This window comes from Chaetodon auriga, chromosome 19 (genome assembly GCF_051107435.1).
Source record: "Chaetodon auriga isolate fChaAug3 chromosome 19, fChaAug3.hap1, whole genome shotgun sequence".
In the NCBI taxonomy this organism is placed as follows: domain Eukaryota; kingdom Metazoa; phylum Chordata; class Actinopteri; order Chaetodontiformes; family Chaetodontidae; genus Chaetodon; species Chaetodon auriga.
The window spans coordinates 5,922,709-5,941,588 of record NC_135092.1 but is presented as its reverse complement, the minus strand read 5'-3'; the positions used below and the strand labels follow the sequence as shown (position 1 = coordinate 5,941,588).

The window sequence follows — 18,880 nt, the reverse complement described above, 5'->3', positions numbered from 1 at the left end:
ACAACAAGACATTATGTGCTTATCAAGATGTAACTGGTTGGTTGGTTGGTTGGTTTTTCAATGGATATGGTGAAAATTAATATTGATACATTCTTCTACAGTCTGCTGCACAAGCAAATGAGCTGATTGATCAGGTGATTTTCAGACACTGCCAGGGAGCACAGAGGAAGGCAGATGATGGCAAGTGAGACCATCAGCTGAACAGACCGAGACCAAGACACGTGGACACGTAAAGAGACAGACATACAGCCAGAGGAGACACTCTCAGACACAATCAAAAACAGAAAAACAGAAACAGATGAACGGAGAGAGGAAGATAATGAGAAAGAGATGCAGCCCGCTGACGAGATTTCAGTGACTACAAGACAGATGTGGTGCAGCTTGTTGCAAACATTCCCTACAACACAAAACAGCAGGAGAGGGCTTTGTCATCCGCATCATCACAAAGGCATCCCAATGCCATCCTGATGCAGAAACTCTGTGCCTGATGAGACTGGCATGGCCCAGCCCGGCCCGGCATGGCATGGTATGATCTGCTGCATTTCACTCCTTGCTCCGCCCGGCTGTACACTACTGTATAACGTCAAGAGAACCAGATCCTCGCTGCTTTTTTTTTTTTTTTTCATTCTTTTTGAATAGACATGAAAATGAAAATTCAAACCAGCTTTGCTTTTCTTTTGCTGCCAAGCGCACGGCCTTTGCTTTGTTTCCACTTTGAATGTGCAGATTCCAGAAACATGGTTTATTCTGTCAGTGCCAGAGTAAACAAGCATATGTATTTCAGGAACTGTGTTTTGTTTGGTCGGAGCGATTAAACTGCAGTGTGTGTAGTCATAACAAATGGATTTTTGCATGTGCAAGCTGGCTTATTGTGCAATCAGATGTGCTGATCTGTTTAGAATATTTACCATCATCAACCCCAGCTTTACATGTTCTCATTACTTCCTGAATGTGATATACAGTATTTCATTTCAAACAGCGTTTTGGAGCAGAATACTTAACACAGAGATCAATCTGAAGAGGAAACCAATCAGGTAGCAGTTCTGAAGAGAAAAGCAGTTTGATTTGATAGGACAGGCAGACCTTGTATTACTATTAAATGTGTGATTGCATGGATCAATCAGCTGTTAACGTGGGTTGTCACATCAAACGTGCACACCGTTTAATTTTTGTCCACTGACAATTCCAATAAAGTTTTATTTGAACAAGATGGCCGTATCCTCAGAAGAAAAAGAACAGAAAGCAAGAAGAAAAGAAGGTTTGTTTATCTGATACATCTGCAAAAAGAAAAAAAAAAAAAAAAGGTCACAGATTCAAATGTCTTGTTTTGTCTGAGAGCATGAAATTCTATTGGTTTATAGCAATTTTTATGCAGATTTGGTCTCACATGCCCCCAAGAGGTGACACGAAACAAAGGAACTAGAAAATACTGATTATGCTAATGATCACCATAGATTATAGTAGGATTTCTTGCAGAGATTCCAGCTCAGAAACTCTGGTTCTAGTTACAGAACATGGAGAGAAAAAAATACCGATGATCTATTGATCATAGATGCTGTAAATAACAAAACCCAAAAATTCACAGTGGTTATGTTGCAAAAGTTAAAATCCATTATCGGTTTTTGGTGGGTGTTTGTCAGATTTTTACGCACTCTTTTCATATTCAAAATAACAACACCAATAAAGTCCTGATTGTTTTCTTCGAATAAAAACCAGAAGAAACGAGTCCAGGCTACAATGAATCAAAAAAAAAAGAGACTTTTAGCTTCAGCACCCAGATGAACCCTTTTCAGGCCACAACAAAGACACCAGTGAGCAGAGGCAGACTGATGGACCAGAACACAGACAGGTCAGGAGCAGGCGTCTCATAGGACACACACGCGCAGACATACGCACAATCACATACACACTTAAAGTCAAAGAGGACCAGTCAGCCAAGGACAGGAGGTGGGACGGCTGGCTGGTGCCTCTGACGCCTGAGGCTCTGCACCGCAGCGCTAATTAATGACATACGCTGGACTGGTGGTTTAACAGACAGAGACTGATGAAAAAAGAACAAAGTCAGTGAAACTAGAGCACTGGTTGGTATTGTATATATGTATTTCAACTTAAATGAGCCATCTCAGCACTTTATATCCTCCTTACCGTTCTGCCAAAACTCAAAAAGGACTCTTCCCTGGGAATCCCCAGCAGGTCCTCCAGGTCATTCGAGGACAGCAGTATACTCTGTGTGGAAACAGAGGACACAGTTCCTAAATTTAACAGAGCACGGCAAAACCGATGAGCGACCAAACACTCACACGGTCATTAAATTCACCAGACTGGATCAAAACCACAGGAGTCAGTGCTGTTTTTGTTTTAAATCCTCTGATGAGCTTTTATCATGCCTCAGAGTACATAACAGGTTCTGCTGTCAAAGTATTAACTGCAGGAGTCTGAGAGTCTGGGCTGTGGGCTTCACCTTAAACACCTCAGCGACATGTCAGAGCTTTGCTGTTTGCACAAATCAAAGGAAACGGCGCTGAGAAATGACGTGCATTTCCCTGACTGCATGTGTGCTTGTAATAGCACAGAATACATGAGTGTGGTGGGTTTTTTCCTTTTCCAATCGTCTTCCTCACCTCCAGGCCGCTGTTGGTGCGTGGGGAGCGAGGAGGTTTCGGGCCGGCGTCACCACAGCGGGGCGGGTGGTGGCTGCAGTGCTGCTGGGCGGCGTCTGGGTCACCCATGAGGAAGGTCAGCTGTCGGAGATGACCCTGCAGTGACGGAAGCATTCGACGCAATGAGAGCAGTCAAACACAGACCACCACACAGATTTGAGACGAATTCTATCTTTAATAAACAGCTGCTAATTTCTCATTGTTTTGCCGAATTCAAACTTGATGGTGCGTATCATACAGCCAATTTGCACAAATGCGGCTCATCAGGGAAAAATGAAAACCCATCTTGAAAATGTTTGGTTTTGCATTCATCAATCAAACCTCAAGACAGGTGGAGATGTTTCAAAGAACTCCACTTGAGAAGTGCTTCTGTTTTTTATTTGCTGTAGACATACCCTGCTGCGCATAGAGAGCTAATGCTTCGGAGATGTTTGATGTTTTGTGCAGAAAAACCAAACCTCTCGTGTCTCTGCCAGAAAAATCTCATAGCATTCTAAAAATAGAGGAATCACACTGCACATGTCTGCAGCACAGACTTCTGCAGGACACTGTCATGTGGGATCAAGAATCCTGCTAATTCTATTTATGATTGATCACAAATTATGGAAATAAATCTTGCAATGCCTGCTAGAAAAAAAGTCTGGACACATGTTGACCAGTCCACGGTTCATTTCATCGCTCATTTCTTCCCTGGCAACTATTAAGCAAATGATTAAAGGAGGACAACAGACACGTCCGGTTTTCACGTTTCAATCCTAATAAAATCCCCGTGTGGAACAAAACACTGTTAAAAAGTAATGAAAGTGTGAAGCAAGACAGACAAGAGTGATGACAAATGTTGGAGAGGATGGAAACCTCATCACCCCACAGGCCTGAACATGCACCTGATGATTCTCAGCCCTTCAAAACAGAATCAAACCTGCTAAGTTTGAACACCGAGAAAGAAACAAACCAAATTTATTTTGAAATACCGTGAGCCATAAACTCAACCAAAAGAATCTGACAGCCACAACACTGAATCTGGAAACTTCAATACTAAAACATATTAAATTATTCACTGCAGAACTCACATAGCTGAAGCCTATTCGTGGAATTACAGCTGTTTTTTAAGTTTCATCTTCTTAGCAGGATTATGGTTATTACTTTAAAGTCTCTTGCATGGCCTTTGGGAATCAAACCATATTCACTGGTAATGTGTAACAGAACAGAAACAGTGGAAACAATGGGAGCACAACGCAGAATAAAATGACACCCATGATGATGCAGACACACATAAAATGAGTCTATGAATCTATTGCCCCAGTGCATGCTGGGAGGGTTCCAAACACACCTACCTCATGTCATTGCAATCTTGATCAAGGTCTCTTGTCAATTGATTTTACATTTATTTCAAAATAAGAGCATACTGATAATGTCGTGTAGTATTAACAAATCAGTCCCCAAACTGCTTTCAAACAACCAAATCTGCTGGATGAGAATAAACAGGGATATTTTACATAACCCAGTGGAGTTTTAATGACAGTAAGAGTTCTGGATCATAGCAAAGTACAGTCATGTACAGTTTAGCATTGCCATAGTGTCCTGTGACAAGACTGTCACCACCTCTGAGTGCAGAAGCGCTCTGTCCTTGGAGCTTCATAAAACGCTGTCACCAGAGAAAACAAGGCAACGCAGAACCCAGTTTATCTGCTGCTAAGAACAAATCCAGATGCTGCCTCTACAGCGCTTCTCCTCACCCACACTGTGATGCAGCCACGCTGCCCACTTTGATCCTCAGGCTTGGTATAACTGGGGCAGCATGACCACAGCGCACAGCCAGGTGCATTATGGGCCTTCACAAGCAGCCTTTAATGGAAGAGCCTCTGCTTTTGGCCTCGAGAAAAGATTAAAAAAGGACCATGCAAGGTTATGTCATGATGACTTCTCAAATTGATCTGCACTTCAGCTGCATTACCACAGAACTACAACGTAATGTTGATGAGACTGAAAGCAGACCTGCTGTTTCTGTGACAGATGACTCAACTCTGGTAAGTTTCAAGAGTCTACCAACAGATTTTCATCCAGAAACGAATGAAAACGAATAGGTGCCTGGAATGCACTGAAAAACTCTCAAACTGAACTGCATTTGAAACCTGTCAGCAAAAATACAATGTTTATATGCATTTTGAGGTTACATATTCTCCTTGTGGATTACCTCTAAAGACATCCAGATTTGGTAAACGATAAAGTAAAATGAAGTGACATGTCGGGAGGGGCTTAAGGATCCTGAAGTCATCCCCTGTCCAAACACTCATCTGTGTTTCCTCTGTAATTTTATGTAACACTGGTGCCTGGGGGGTAATTGAAGTTGGGGTAAGAGCAGGTTAAAGGGATTTCTAAGTATACTTAATAAAAACAAACACCCGGTTTCTAAGCATTACGAGCTACACATCTTTGTGTCTGTGATGAAAAGGGAAAGGGGTGGGATAGGGCCACGGAGCTGGATCTGCTTGTGTGTTCTTTACTGTGTGTGTGTGTGTGTGTGTGTGTGTGTGTGTGTGTGCCGTAAGGATGAGCAGCCTTGCATGTCTTTTTGGACTAAACTCAAATGAACTGGACTGCACACATGTGGCTTGTTACCCAGCAGCTGGTTTAAATATCATCTTGCTATTGCATAACCATCTGGTCATATATGTTACTGCACACACTTTCAACATGGAACAACATTCAAATATTCTAAAAGTAGCAGTAGGAGAGATTTTTAAATCCGACGAGGGTCATTCAGGCGCCCTGAAGCTCGTCTTTTAGTCCACTGACGGTCTGACCTGATGTTGATAGAATAAAGGTTGATGAATTCAGCTTCAGGACATCTTGTAAATGAAAGAAATGGAAGGAATAAGAGAACAGGCAGGAGGGTGCGGGCTTTGTTGTGTTCATGTCTCTTAAAATGATCGATGGGAAAATTAATTGAGAAAGAGAAAAAAGGGAGTTGCAGAGCCACTTACTTCGAACGGAGTCTCAAAGCTCTCGATGATGCCTCCGACCATGAGAAGCCCGTCGGCGCTGATCCCCATGCCGTGGTACACCCAGTCCACGCTCTCCAGCAGAGAGCAGTCCACATACAGCGCCAGCCGCTTGGCAGACACACTGATGGCCACATGGTGCCACTTTCCATCAGACAGACCACTGACTGGGAACCTGACAGAGGGACACATGGGTTATTGTGTAATCACTGTGTGTCTCGAGCTCAATGTCTGCAGGAATTAATCAAGGAGACAAGTTCAACTCCTCCTTGCACCCTCCCTTTCTCCTTACCCTTCCTTTAAGTAAATGGTAATGAATGGTAAATTGACTGTATTTATATAGTGCGTTTCTAGTCTGACGACCACTCATAGTGGTTTTACAACACAAGTCTGCATTCACCCTTTCACACACATTCATATGATGGCTAGGCCACCTGCTCATTAGAAGCTTGTAACATTCACACACACTCATGCGCCAATGGCGCAGTATGGGGGGCAATTTGGGGTTCAGCATCTTGCCCAAGGATACGTCAACATGTAGACTGCCAGGGATCTAACCACCCACCTTCTGATAAGTGGAGGACCGCTCTCCCTCCTGAGCCACAGCCACCCCTTTAAGGAAGAGTGTAGGTCACTGTAGGTTTAAACTACATGTTTTAGTGCAAACAGTTGCCCTATTAAAGTGTTCTTGAGCAAGATGCTACATCCCTGACACCTCCAAAGGTGATGGTGTCTAGCATGCGATATTATGTTGGGCTGACAGCTTTCTCTTTTGTCAGTTGGGCTGCTAAGGAACTCCACAACAGCACATATTATCACCTTATAAACATGCCATTGCTTGGGTGTTGTGTAACAGTTACTCCACCAGCTCATCCAGAAAAAAAGTCTGCCTCTTTACCTGCTACACGCTCCACTTTCTTCACCAGCTAGTCCTCGAGCCCCTACCAATGCGTTTGGTCAGTTGTGGCTTATCAGATTTTTTTCCCACCAGACTCCCTCTGGAGCTTTTGTCACATACACAGTAGTACTCCCCAACATTTTTAAACAGACTGATTTGTAAAATTGTTGATCTAAAAAAAAAAAACTATTAGCATCCTCTAGAGATCAAGCTGGGCTGTAGACCCGACTGAACCCTGTAGATAGAAGCCCCAATGAACATGCTTGGCAGACATGCTGTCTAAAAGCAAACACAAGGTGAAAAACAAAGTACAGTATCTATGTGTGTCTATCTTTTGGCCCAGTTCTGTCTGCTGTCTTGCGGTGATGAATTGCTTGGAGCTCTGTGGTTGCTGAAGAAGTGAAACCTGCCAAGAGGCTCCTAATAAATCACTCCACCTAAGAGACAGCCAATTTACAGTCAAACAGTCAAATGCACACATGCTACAAACAAATACACCTCAACAGAACTTTCCTTCATCTTGCAGACACATTTGCATAAACTTTGGCCAAGAAGCAGGAATAGGCATGAGTGGGCTTTAATTACCTGAGAGATATTTAATTGCCTTCTGACACCTGGATTTTTTTTAATAATGGGTGAAATAAAATGCATGTACTTGGATGTCTCACTGGGAGAATTTGCTCAATTTTAGCAAATTAACATGAACAAAAGCTTCTTCAATGTGCGGAAGAGGTTTCATAGCACTCAATACATGCATAACTTTCTCTCAACTGCTACTGATTTGGTAAAAAGTAAAAGCAAGTTAAAAAAAAAATGAAGAGGTGGGCTCACTCATAGTGTCGTTGCTGTGTTCCTATGAAGATGACGGCGTGAGCGCTGACCCGCAGCTGCAGCACGATGTGGCTGTCGGGGCTGAGCACGGTGAAGACACTGCGTTCGTCTCTCTGTGGACTCCGCAGCTGCACCAGCAAACTGAACTCATCTGCAAACCTAAACACAAATACAGACACACATCAGAACCAACAGCTTTAACTTTACATGCCGGAGTTTGGCACTATTAGCAAAAGACAAATATAAAGATGAAACCATACCCATCAGTGAGGAGCTGTAGAAGAGGGAGAGCCAAGGTGGAGTACTGTCCCACCTCTAGGACCGGACACCTGTTGTCATCCATAGTAATGGAGGCGTTGCTGCTGATCGACAGCTGAAGAGAAAGCTCCTGCAGAACGTCCACCTCATCTGTAGTGAGACAGTTCCGGAGAAAATACTGCTGAAGCAGCTTCAAATTGTTGTGTCATATAGAAACTTCATGCACATGTTGAATAGCAGCCCAAACAAATAAAGATAACATGGCGCTATAATATTGTGTATTGTGTGTTTCTTCAAGAGTCCAGTCCCAGTTTCACCCACACAAAATGCTGCAAAATGTCTCTTTCTCTTTCATGCAAAACATGCATGCAAAAATGTAGTAGAGACACAGCGATTCAAAGGAATTTTCATTACAGAGAGGGAGAACTTCATCTTTCATCTAGTTAATGTTAGAAGCATAATGTTGCTTCACAAAGCCCTTGGATAGGCCATAATGGAGGGAAATTTCAATATTACAGCATGCAATCATATTTCAAACAATGGCGTGCTTCTAACTTTGCTGCAGCAATTTGTGGAAGAACCTTTCCTGTTTCAACATGACAATGTTGCCATACATCAAGCCAGGTCCATGGAACAAAGGTTCGTCTGCACAGAGTCCTGACTTCAACCCCAGCATCTTTTGCATGAACTGGAGCACCGACTGTGAGCCAAATCTTATCAGCCAACATCAGTGCTGTTACTGTTGACTAAATCCCTGTAGCCCAGTTCTAAAATCTTGTGGAAAGGCTCTTCCAGAAGAATGGAGCCCGCTCCAGCAGCACATTAATGTTTATAGTGTATTCATGGTTTTGGAGTGACATGTTTAACGATCAGTACAAGGTGTAATATTTGGGTGTCCACATACTTTTGGTCACTCAGTGTACATTCATGGCAGCCCCTATCTGCAGCAACCAAACCAAACATTCCTCTGCTGGCACGTAGGAAAAAACCTTAACATGCTGTGAACAGACCACTGACGGCATCACTGAAAAGCGGAAAACCACTAACGGGGCCGTTGCCTTTCAAAGCTGCAGAGGGCTGTTACAAATTCCATCCTATTTTTGGTGCCCTACAGTGCCAAACATCGGTGTACCTCTCACCCACCGGCTTTGTTCACATCATTAGATTTAAGTTGAATGTTTACTCCATGTGTACAGATGAAGTGCCGTTCGTCATGTCCTGCCCACAGGTGGGCTTTGTTGACTAATCCTGCGCTTTCACAACTCCTCCTGGGGATTACAAACAAAGCTTCATCATATCTGGAGAAAGTGAGTCACCACTCGAAGACCGCTATTGTTGTATTCTGTTCACCCTCTAACCTGGATGCTGACTGAGATCATCCCCAACTTAAATGTGAGTGTCATTATGTATGAGGTGGTGATCAGACTAATTCGTGTAACAGAGAAGGTGTATTTGAGGAACATAGAGGAGGAAAGAATTGATTTGACTACAGAACGTTCATGTTTGAGTGAGCTACACGAGCAGCAGGGTGCTTAAAGATTACAATAGCTGCACTAAAGCATGACCCTCTGGGATTTAACCACTATGAACATGTCTCAAGCTGCCTTGGGACTTTTTCCAAAGATATGGGATCGCTCAAGCAGATTAAGCTCTACTCCTCTCAGGCATTTTAACAAATGAATCCACATCTGTCAGCCCTTTAGAGAGCTGTTTGCTCTTTACACTCATCCTGACAGCAGTGCCAGACAAATTACCGCTCTGCAGAGAGCCACGGAGTCACACTCCGCTGCCCCGAGGAATGGCACTGTGGGAGCATATCTGGTGTCGCACTAAAAATTCCTACATACCAGCCTTCCAGGAATCTTCAAAGATATATGGACGAGAGCCACTTAGAGAGAAGAAATGATTTGAATAATGGTTTACTTTGCACTTTTAACCTTCAGTTCACAGCCGTGAGGGATTCGAGGTCAAATAGTTTGCTAAGCAGGTAAATCAGAAGGTTTTTGCTTGAAAAAGCTTGAAAAAAGGACTGAGAAGCACAACAGCAAGTAAAAGATAGACATTTCTCATTCGTCTCAGGCCCCAAGGAACCCAGATGATGAAGAGAACATCTGCACAGTTCAATTTCAGACCTTAATCTCAAAATCTACTGCTAATGCTGTTTTCTAAACAGAGACATTCAGCATGAGTGCAGTTAATTCTGCTTGATAATGGGCTGACATCATCAGGGCTATTTCCGGTTTGTTTTCTTTCATGGATTTAGCTTAGAATTTCTAACAGAAAGCCTCAGTTACATTAGGTTTGACAGGTGTCGCCATTTAGCAGTCAAGCAAGATCCAATGAATGATGCTGCTTGTATTATAGGAAATGTAGGCTTTACTCGTACTAGACACTGAAAGCAAAGACATCCAAGCCTCCGCTGCATCTGTTTTGACCATTCTTTTTTTTAATGTCTCTTTTCAGTCCCCTAACTTGCATGGAAGCGCAACACTAAATCACTGGAGTAAACTGGTATCTTGTTTGATGCTCCAGTCCCAAGTTTGCCCTGCTCAAGAGGCACTCAGTATCAACTGCAGTGATATGCATGGTCACATCAACGAGCCTGTAGTGACTGTAGTTTATATTTTTTCAGTTTTTCTTGAGAATAATAAAAGCACGAACCCTTATTTTAATTGCTCTGTCGAACAATTAGTGATTACGGCTTATTATGGAAAGGCCTATTTGAGCATGAGGGCATAACTCTACTTTGCAGTTAAAGATTTTAGATGAGACGTGGATAATAAGGGGATAAAGAGGCAAAGTCAAAGTCTACTATGCCAGCAGACAAACTGATCCACCTGTCATTAGTGCTGAGGTGGAGAAGGTGTAGCAGCGATGACGTTGGCATGAAAGCATCAGCAGAGCAAAAGTGTTCAGTGTCAGGTTAGGACGGCTGCACTGTACACCTGCATGAATATAATTGGACATTATATCTCAGCTGCTAGCCAAGCAGCTAGTGAATGAGTGACTGATGGCGAAGCATCGGTGACGCAGCTGAGGCTAATCATGTAATCCAAAAGCAACTTTAGCAGACTGCCAGAACTAACAAGATACTTTGTGTAATAGACAAACATTTGTGCAACGTGCTCGTCCAGTGAGCATCTGTAGCACCTCAGATATCTCATGTTATCTGATTGTCCATTAGGAAAAAAAACCCCCCACAAATATTACAATATCTTATCTGGAAGTACAAATTGTCTAAAGGTGTGTTAATGATATTATGGCTGCAAATAGTGACTGTTTTCATGAATCTCTTGATTTGTTTTAAATTGAATAACTGTTAATCTAGAAAATGTCCGTCGCAAGTAGCCAGAACTCGAAGTCACCGTTCAAACCCACAATTACACAAGCTTCTAATTACGAGCTGCAGTGAAGCATAACAACAACATTAACATCAATCACACAAACTCCACTGTCACAGCGAGATGTGTGTAGGATTGCTGATGCTACAATATCTTAATAAGCAGCAATTTACAGCCCCGGGGCCCATGGAAAATGTTCTCACACACTTAGTGCTGTGATGGTCCACATTAAGCCACACTCGTGCGGGAGCATTCATGAAAGAACACTGCATGTGCCGGCACTGTGCCCTCAAGGAAAACTGAGGAACATACTCATGTGCTTTTCTCTCAAAACTACAATGAAAGGATTGAGCCATTGCAATGCTGGGGGTGGGGGGTGGGGTGGGGGGGTTAAGTAAAGTAAAACAGATGTTGAAGTCCTGCATCACAAGAAATTTGTGAGCAGTAAGACTTCAAGGGTTACCTCAGTGTTTGGGTCATTTTGCTATTTGTCCTACTTATCCAGAGTCCCAGCAGGACAACATGCTCCGCCACACCACAAATATCCTTCAGGAGTGACTCACGAAACATGACAAAGACCCTATTTATATCTGTATGCAGGCATTATCCATATAAGGACAAACGCGTTAATGCAAGGTGTCATGGTTTCTGGTTGACATTTTAGGCGGAAGTAACAAACAGTGCTTGCTGTGAATGATAAATGTTAGCTGGGTATTGTCAGAGATGAGTGGTAAACAGCAGTAACACAGCCCCGATGATTTTTAGAGCAACGCTGTTTCGAATAAAATGTCAATCAAGTTTATCAGATCAATTGACAATTTAACATTTCATCTAATTTCCAATTCACATACATTTCATCACTTTCACTATTATTTCATAAGCATCATCACTTTCATTTTTTTTAGTTAATTTTTGTGACTCCCACCCTTGAGGACACTTTCCTCAAATGATAAACTCTAATTTTGTGTTGTGATTGAAGAATGATGAATGTGAGATGGAGAAAGGGATGAAACATGGCTGTTTTCATCATATCATGACTATTGTAATCAAATCGGCATTTGATTCATCAAATCAGTATATATTTTGTCAGTCCATTTTTCATTTCACATTCATTTTACCCCTCTATTTTTCAATTTACAAGCATTTTCATCACCTCCAATGCTATCAGTTAACTTTGGTTAGTTCCACCCCATATGCATTTGGTTTACTTGTTGGCAAACAGCTGCATATTTACACATCCAGCAGTTATGGAGCAACATTGGCATTCTTTTGTAGCCATGTTTCTGGCCACCTGCTGAATGTACGTCCAATATTGACTCTCTTTAGGTCTGTTTTTGGTCTCTATCAACTCCTGACAGAAACATCTATTTATCTTCCAATACACTATTGCCTGTGCTTGTGGGTTGGAACACAGCAAATGTTTATCCTTGCTGCACTGGACAGACCTAGGAGCTGCTGTCTTGTCTGAACTTCCATTGTGTTACATTGACCAGGAGAAGCTCATCGTCAGCAGGTGAAAAGAAACCACCACATGTTGCAGGGATAACTGTTTCTGAGTGAAAAAAAAAAAAAGAACGAGCACCAGCCAAACCCATTAACACAGAGAGATGAGCATAAACAGAATACAGTGCAACAGGGAAAGGGTACTGAAAATGAAAACACAGGCAACAGCTGCGCATGATCTTCCTTTAATTCCCCCAGTCATTGTAAAGCATTGCATCTTTTTGTTATCATGACATGCACTGATCCTTCCCATAAATCTCCTCAGTCGCCTTCTGATGAGGGAAAGTGATAATCTGTGGAACAAATAGAGCGATGATCCACCATTGTTATACAAGAAAAGCCTCTGGAGAAACATGAAGACAAATAGTAAAGAGGCCTCAGTAATTCTGTGTTTACTCTACTTCAATCGCTACTACAACTTTCATTGGCCAGAACTACTTTGATTTAGTTGAGAGTTGAATACTTGGGTGTGGGTGGGTGAGGACAATGGATGTCTAACAATGAACAAAAGTCAGTTTTAGATAACAATGATTTAAGAAGTTTTTCCTCATTGATGGTCAGCCAGAACTGCACATGCTTGTAGTTTCAACACAACACAGAGTTAATAATCTGGGAAAAACTGTTGTGTTCATGAGACACGCATGTGGTTCTTGTGCATTCTGCATAGTGCTGTGACGTTACATTAAGCGCATCAATCACCACGATTTCTCCACATGTTAGAGAGCCATCAACACTGTCCTCTGCATGTACATTGCCTCTGCAGGTAATTCAGTTAGCTATAACACCCTTTCTGTGTCGGTCCACAGAGATCTTTGCAGTATAAGTATGATTGAAACCTTACATAAGAAAAAAAACATTTCAGGTGTGGTTGCTACAGACATGGAGTCCTCAGAAATTCAAGTATTGACTGCATGGCAGTTCAGTAGCAAAACAAGGCAAGCATTGCCAACCTTGCTCTATATCATCAAAGTGAATGAAAGAACATGATTTGCTTTGGGGAAAATGATTTGAACATGACACAACCTGATACATCCAGTTCATGTTTCTCTGGCGCAATAAATGTGTGAGATCCAACGCTAATAGACAGACAACAGCCATACATTCAGCAGGATACAGTAAACCGCTCTCAGAGTTGCAGAGTTGTGAGGCGTTCAGGAACTTGACCTGAACAGCTGTATACTGGAATCCCACTTGCACATTTATGGTAGACTAATGCAAACAAGTCAAATATCCATTCAGCAGAACAAACACACACAAACACATGCACGCACACACACACATATATAGCTGCTGGCTACACACAGGATCCATCCAATCTCTTCTAAGTACACAAGACATAAATCATCCATAGACTGTACCTCCCCTAATTAGCCTGGAGAAAAGAATACTGTCTTACAATGCTGTCATACATTCTTTGATAAAAATCACTTTGACAGCAATGAAAAATGATTCCTTGAAACATACAACAGATGGAGCAATTTAAAACACAAGACATGTTTTACATGAGTGGAGGAAAGAAAAGCCTTGAGCATGTTCTGCATTGTCCTCAGACAACATTCAAATATTCTCATTCCTGAGGGATGATGCTTCAGTGTGAACACGATCACACTCTGAGCAGGATTTTCTCTGGAAATTACTTTGGAGCTGCGGAGCAGAGCGAGGCCAAAAAAGGAAAGCCATACCCTCCAACACAGTCTACATTCATGGCTCCCATAGCATCAAGCCTTGGACACACTTCTCTTGATTGTACTAATTTTTTGGCTCAGACATCAGTGGAGCATGTAAGGAGATTACAGACTTAATGGCAGACTGTGACAGTAGGTACCAAAGCTCAGGTCCACCACAAACCAACAATAGAGAATGGCATGAGGCCAGAATAAAGCCAGTCTACACTTCCTCTATTTTTGTAACTCACTAGAGTTTCAGCAATTATCGCTCTTGGCTGAGACCCAGCTCTGGGTCAGTCCACTGCAAGCAAGGAGGAAAAACTAGCTTGCAGGAGAAAGAGGTCGCCAGGTCCTGCCTTCAACAGGAGGTTCAAAACAAAGATGTAACCCATCAATCAGCAATCAGCTGTAACTGGTCAAAACACATTGTAAACAAGTCTCTGTTTCACCTGCCAGATGATATTGTAGTTTCAGATTCATTATGTATGCATGTTTATGGATCATTTAGGCTGTGGCCCAAATATATTGCGCTGTATTACATGACATACACCCATCCGTTCATTCAGACAGCCTGTTCCTTTGGATTGTAGCACAGTGAGTATAGACTAGTGTAAGTGCTGCGAGTGATTAATAATTCTTTCTGATGTATCATCATATAGTTAAAATAGAACTGACTTGACAAATGGCTGCCGCAGTGTAAACTGAGACCAGTATAGTAACTGATTAATGTTTGCATGTGAAAAAATGGGAAAGATGCAGCAATTTCATCAGGGCTGCAACTCAAGATTTTCATTATTCATTAATCTACAGATTACTTCCTTGATTAATCAGTGTACAAATTGTTTTTAAATTTAGAAAAATCCCATCACAAAGGCTTTGTCCAACCAGGAGTTAAACCCCAAATACACTTAGTCTGCTGTGCAGAAGAATAAGAAAGACAGAAAATATTCATATTGCACAAGACTAAAACAGGGATTTTTTTTTTTTGCTGGTTTTGCAAAAAAATATTACTTGAACAATCAATTTTGACATTTGACATTAACTTTGTTTGCAATTGATTAATCAACTAGTCTTTGCTGTGGGGAATGTAGAAGAGGTTGTTAAGAAAACAATGCTTTATGTGAAACAAGTCATGCGATTACACAAAATAAAACAGTGTCGGAGAAGAAATGTTTTGTCTTTGTTAAATTGTCCAAAACCACAAAGGCCATAGTGGATTATCCCTCTCACACTACGGCCCCTTGCAAAAAAACACAACATGAAAACTCTTCAGTGACTTCTGAGGCTTTTTAAAATGCAAACTGAAAATATGGTCCAATCTTTGACAATTGTGCAATAAACAATCTTATATTACAATAAGTAGGAACTGCCTAAGCTTTAAATTATTTTTGTAATCGCGATGAGGCCACCACATGTGCAAATAATGGACACGCACACTTTCTGACCTGAAGACGCTGCTGTTTAACATCCTCTTTTGCAGTCGCACAGCATAAAACTGAATGTCCTGTTGGGATTTTCCACACACTGTTCCTCTGGTGGGATAAGTTATGGAGGTGAGGCAACTGTGTCAGTCAGCGAGGGTCAGACCTGGCATGCAGGGGCCACTGAGGGTCACTGATATGGGACACAAACACTGAGTGTTCTGCCATGGCACATTGACTTTGTGAGTTGACCAGTGGGGCCCGTTTCCTTGTTAAACACAGACAGGCACGTTTCTGCTGTTTCTACTTTACACAGTGTGCACAGTGACAAACCTCATGGGAGGATGAAGAGAACAGATCTCCGAATGCTTATTAATTCATGATATATATCATTTAGAGCAGTCTGAGTGAAGGGATTCTTGCAAACTGTGAGACTGCAGGTTGATGAGTATCATAGTTGCTGCAAAGAGAGAATGATTTAGAACTCTGGAAGAGTAACAAGAGACTCCACAGTTGGAGAGTGTGACCTCCATCATAACTGGACTGTCTACTCTATATACAACATGTTTACCCTGAAATAAGCCTTCTGATTGCTACAAAAACTGTCACCTGAAAATGCTAAAACGTACATTAAACCTTTTGTTACAAAGCCATCTACTCCAGAAATGTCATGCTTCATCATTAAACTAATCAATTCAAATTCTGAGAAACAAGTACAGCTAAATAATTCACAATGAATCAAACAACTACAAGTATTTAGGGTTCTTTTTTCCACAATAAGTGAAATCTCTACAACATGACAAGCAGGTTATTATGACATGCACTAAAAGGTTACTTTTAGTAAAAAATCCCATAAACTGCAAACCATAAACCTCAGAGGAATGTTGTGATTCGAGGTGGTTCGCTGGCTTAAGAGGGACAGACTGAAAAAAAGACTGCACACTGATCTGAGCCAAAGGCTTTACTTTACTAGGGCCGGGCAATATGACTATGTATGCCTTAGTATCTATGCTACTGTACACATTTACATGGAAAACGTTTTGTTTTTAACTCAAGCTTTGTCACATTCTTAATTGAATTCATAGAACCACGACTGTATCGTGATGTACATCATTAGCATGATATAAAATTCCATACTTACAGTGAGAGAAGATTTTGGCCATACTGCCCACCACCACTAGCTACAACAAATCAGTAACATGCCAGAATATGTCCCCTCTAAACATTTAGAAGTCCAAGTGTGCCCTTGTTGTACTCTAGAATAAACCTCAGGTTGTAAGAAGGCATGCCTTTGTGTGTGGAGAACCAGTGCTTTTTGGTGGCTGGTTACTGCAGCGATAACCACAGGGACATGATAAGACATCCTCCCTTCCAATCTAAATCAAACTCTTCCAGCCCGCCACTGCCTCCTGGTCTGGCCGACTTCCAGCAGCCGTAATCAGGGGAAGCGGGGCCGGCCGCCACGCTGTCTTGTGGTGGGATCACATTACTTTAATAGTCTGAGACGGACCAAAAGATAGCTCAATTACTGTGCTGGTACAATTACTGGGCTCTGCTGTGGTAGAGGGGGCAACTCAAACAGGCAGAAGATTAAAGACTTCCACCTGGCCTGGTGGAAAACAAGGGGGGAATCACCGTGCCAGATAAGTAGGAAATGAGAGATGGAAAGTTGGAGTGAACACAGGAAACATAAGAAACTCTGTGTTCCTAAACATCTCAATCAGTCAGTCATCAACAGAGCTTTGAGTGATGAGCACACCTACTGCCACACGAAGCTTTAAGTGAACAGCAGATTGAGAAACGCTCTCAGATGCAGCACCCTAATGTAAATACCTCCTGTCAGTACAGCCTCAGACTGCTGACTTTATGGAGATCCGACGTTGGGATACTATTTCAAGAGGTCTCTATTACAGGGGATATAGTGAGCTTATGTAAAATCTGTGTTTGTGTGAAGACCGGCTTGTTAACCGGGCCTGTAGCCCAAAGCAGGAAACGGAGGGAATTAAGTGGAGTGAATGGATATAGCAGCTATGCTGTTAACCTGTATGTAACAAGGCACAGCGACTGGTTCAGGACACATCGGATATGGTCCCATGTCTTGAAAACCCACAACACTTCCTCATGTGGAAAAGCAGGAAATATGTGCTCTCTGGAGGGGGAATTACGGTGCCGTGAACAGCATGACGTTAGAAAGGTGCAGCTAGAGGAACAGGAGGGCTCTGGGCACAGACTGAAACCAGAGTTGTACCAGTAGCAAGTACAAGACATGTACACCATGATACATTCTTTATAATGCAAACTTCTGGAAACAGTAAATATTGATTTGGTTTGCCTTTTCTCTTTTAATCATTTTTGTTTGTTTTCTAGAATAAATAAATACATCACAAGCAGTTTTTGGCCCTGATTGAATGGACACGCAAGCCCACGGGACTGGTTCTCTTCCTCCTTGTATTCAGAGCGGTTATCCACAGTGACTAATCACTCAGTGCTGGAGGGTTGAGAGAGACATAAAAACTTCCTGTGCTGTTTTCCTCTCGCTTAACTGCTGTTGTAATCTGTTCAAAGCGGGCCTTCAGAACACTGGAGCCAGTCATCAGCAAAGTATATGAAACATTACAGTGGCATAAACTCAAAGAGAGGGCAGGTTCCTCTGTGGTGCTTAATGCTACAAGTAGCATGACATCTGCAGGTTCCTGTATTAAATGTAAAAAATGAAACTGTTAACAAAAAAAAAAAAAAGATTCAGCTGTAATGACTGCAGTTTGTGAACTATAGCTTTCAAATGTCAAATACTATCAAGGTGCACTTCACTTTCAAATAATTTAAATTAGGCTGCCGTCAGTGGTGGTGGCAGTGGTCACTGCAGAGTTCAAGGTGGAGAGATTTCCACCAGGTAAGATGTGAACATCATAAGAAGTCTCCTCTCTGGATTTAAATATGTTGCATCACAAAAAGTGACAGCACAGCAAATATTCCCAATGATTAGGAAACACTGGGTCTTATCATTTGATTTTACACTGAGGATCTGAGAGCAGCTCAAAGTGCTTTAAACCTAAACTTAAAACTTAAGCTTTCAATCAAAGTTTTTGATGTTTCAATGTTATTTGGTCATTGTTCTTTATTACATTTTTTTAATCCATTTAATTGGCTCTTCCATTACATTTTATTTTTATTTCTCATGTGCATTAGTTTCATTCATGGACAACTTCTTGGGCTGTGTGCAGCATGAAACCAGACCAGTTGCTCATGGCATGATGGGAAAAGAATGATCATTGACAGACTTCTTTATTAAAACTATA

General features: G+C 41.9%; 1 protein-coding gene across 1 annotated transcript in view; it reads right to left on the bottom strand.

Moving 5' to 3' along the window:
* Window positions 1-18,880, bottom strand: part of LOC143338361 (uncharacterized) — a 97,362-nt gene that overhangs the window by 63,023 nt on the left and 15,459 nt on the right. The window contains exons 2-6 of the mRNA XM_076758713.1: window positions 7,652-7,799; window positions 7,392-7,550; window positions 5,645-5,837; window positions 2,622-2,756; window positions 2,146-2,226 (exon numbers count right to left, since the gene is read on the bottom strand). Coding sequence (XP_076614828.1) covers window positions 2,146-2,226; window positions 2,622-2,756; window positions 5,645-5,837; window positions 7,392-7,550; window positions 7,652-7,799 — 716 coding nt within the window. The remainder of the gene's footprint in view (window positions 1-2,145; window positions 2,227-2,621; window positions 2,757-5,644; window positions 5,838-7,391; window positions 7,551-7,651; window positions 7,800-18,880) is intronic.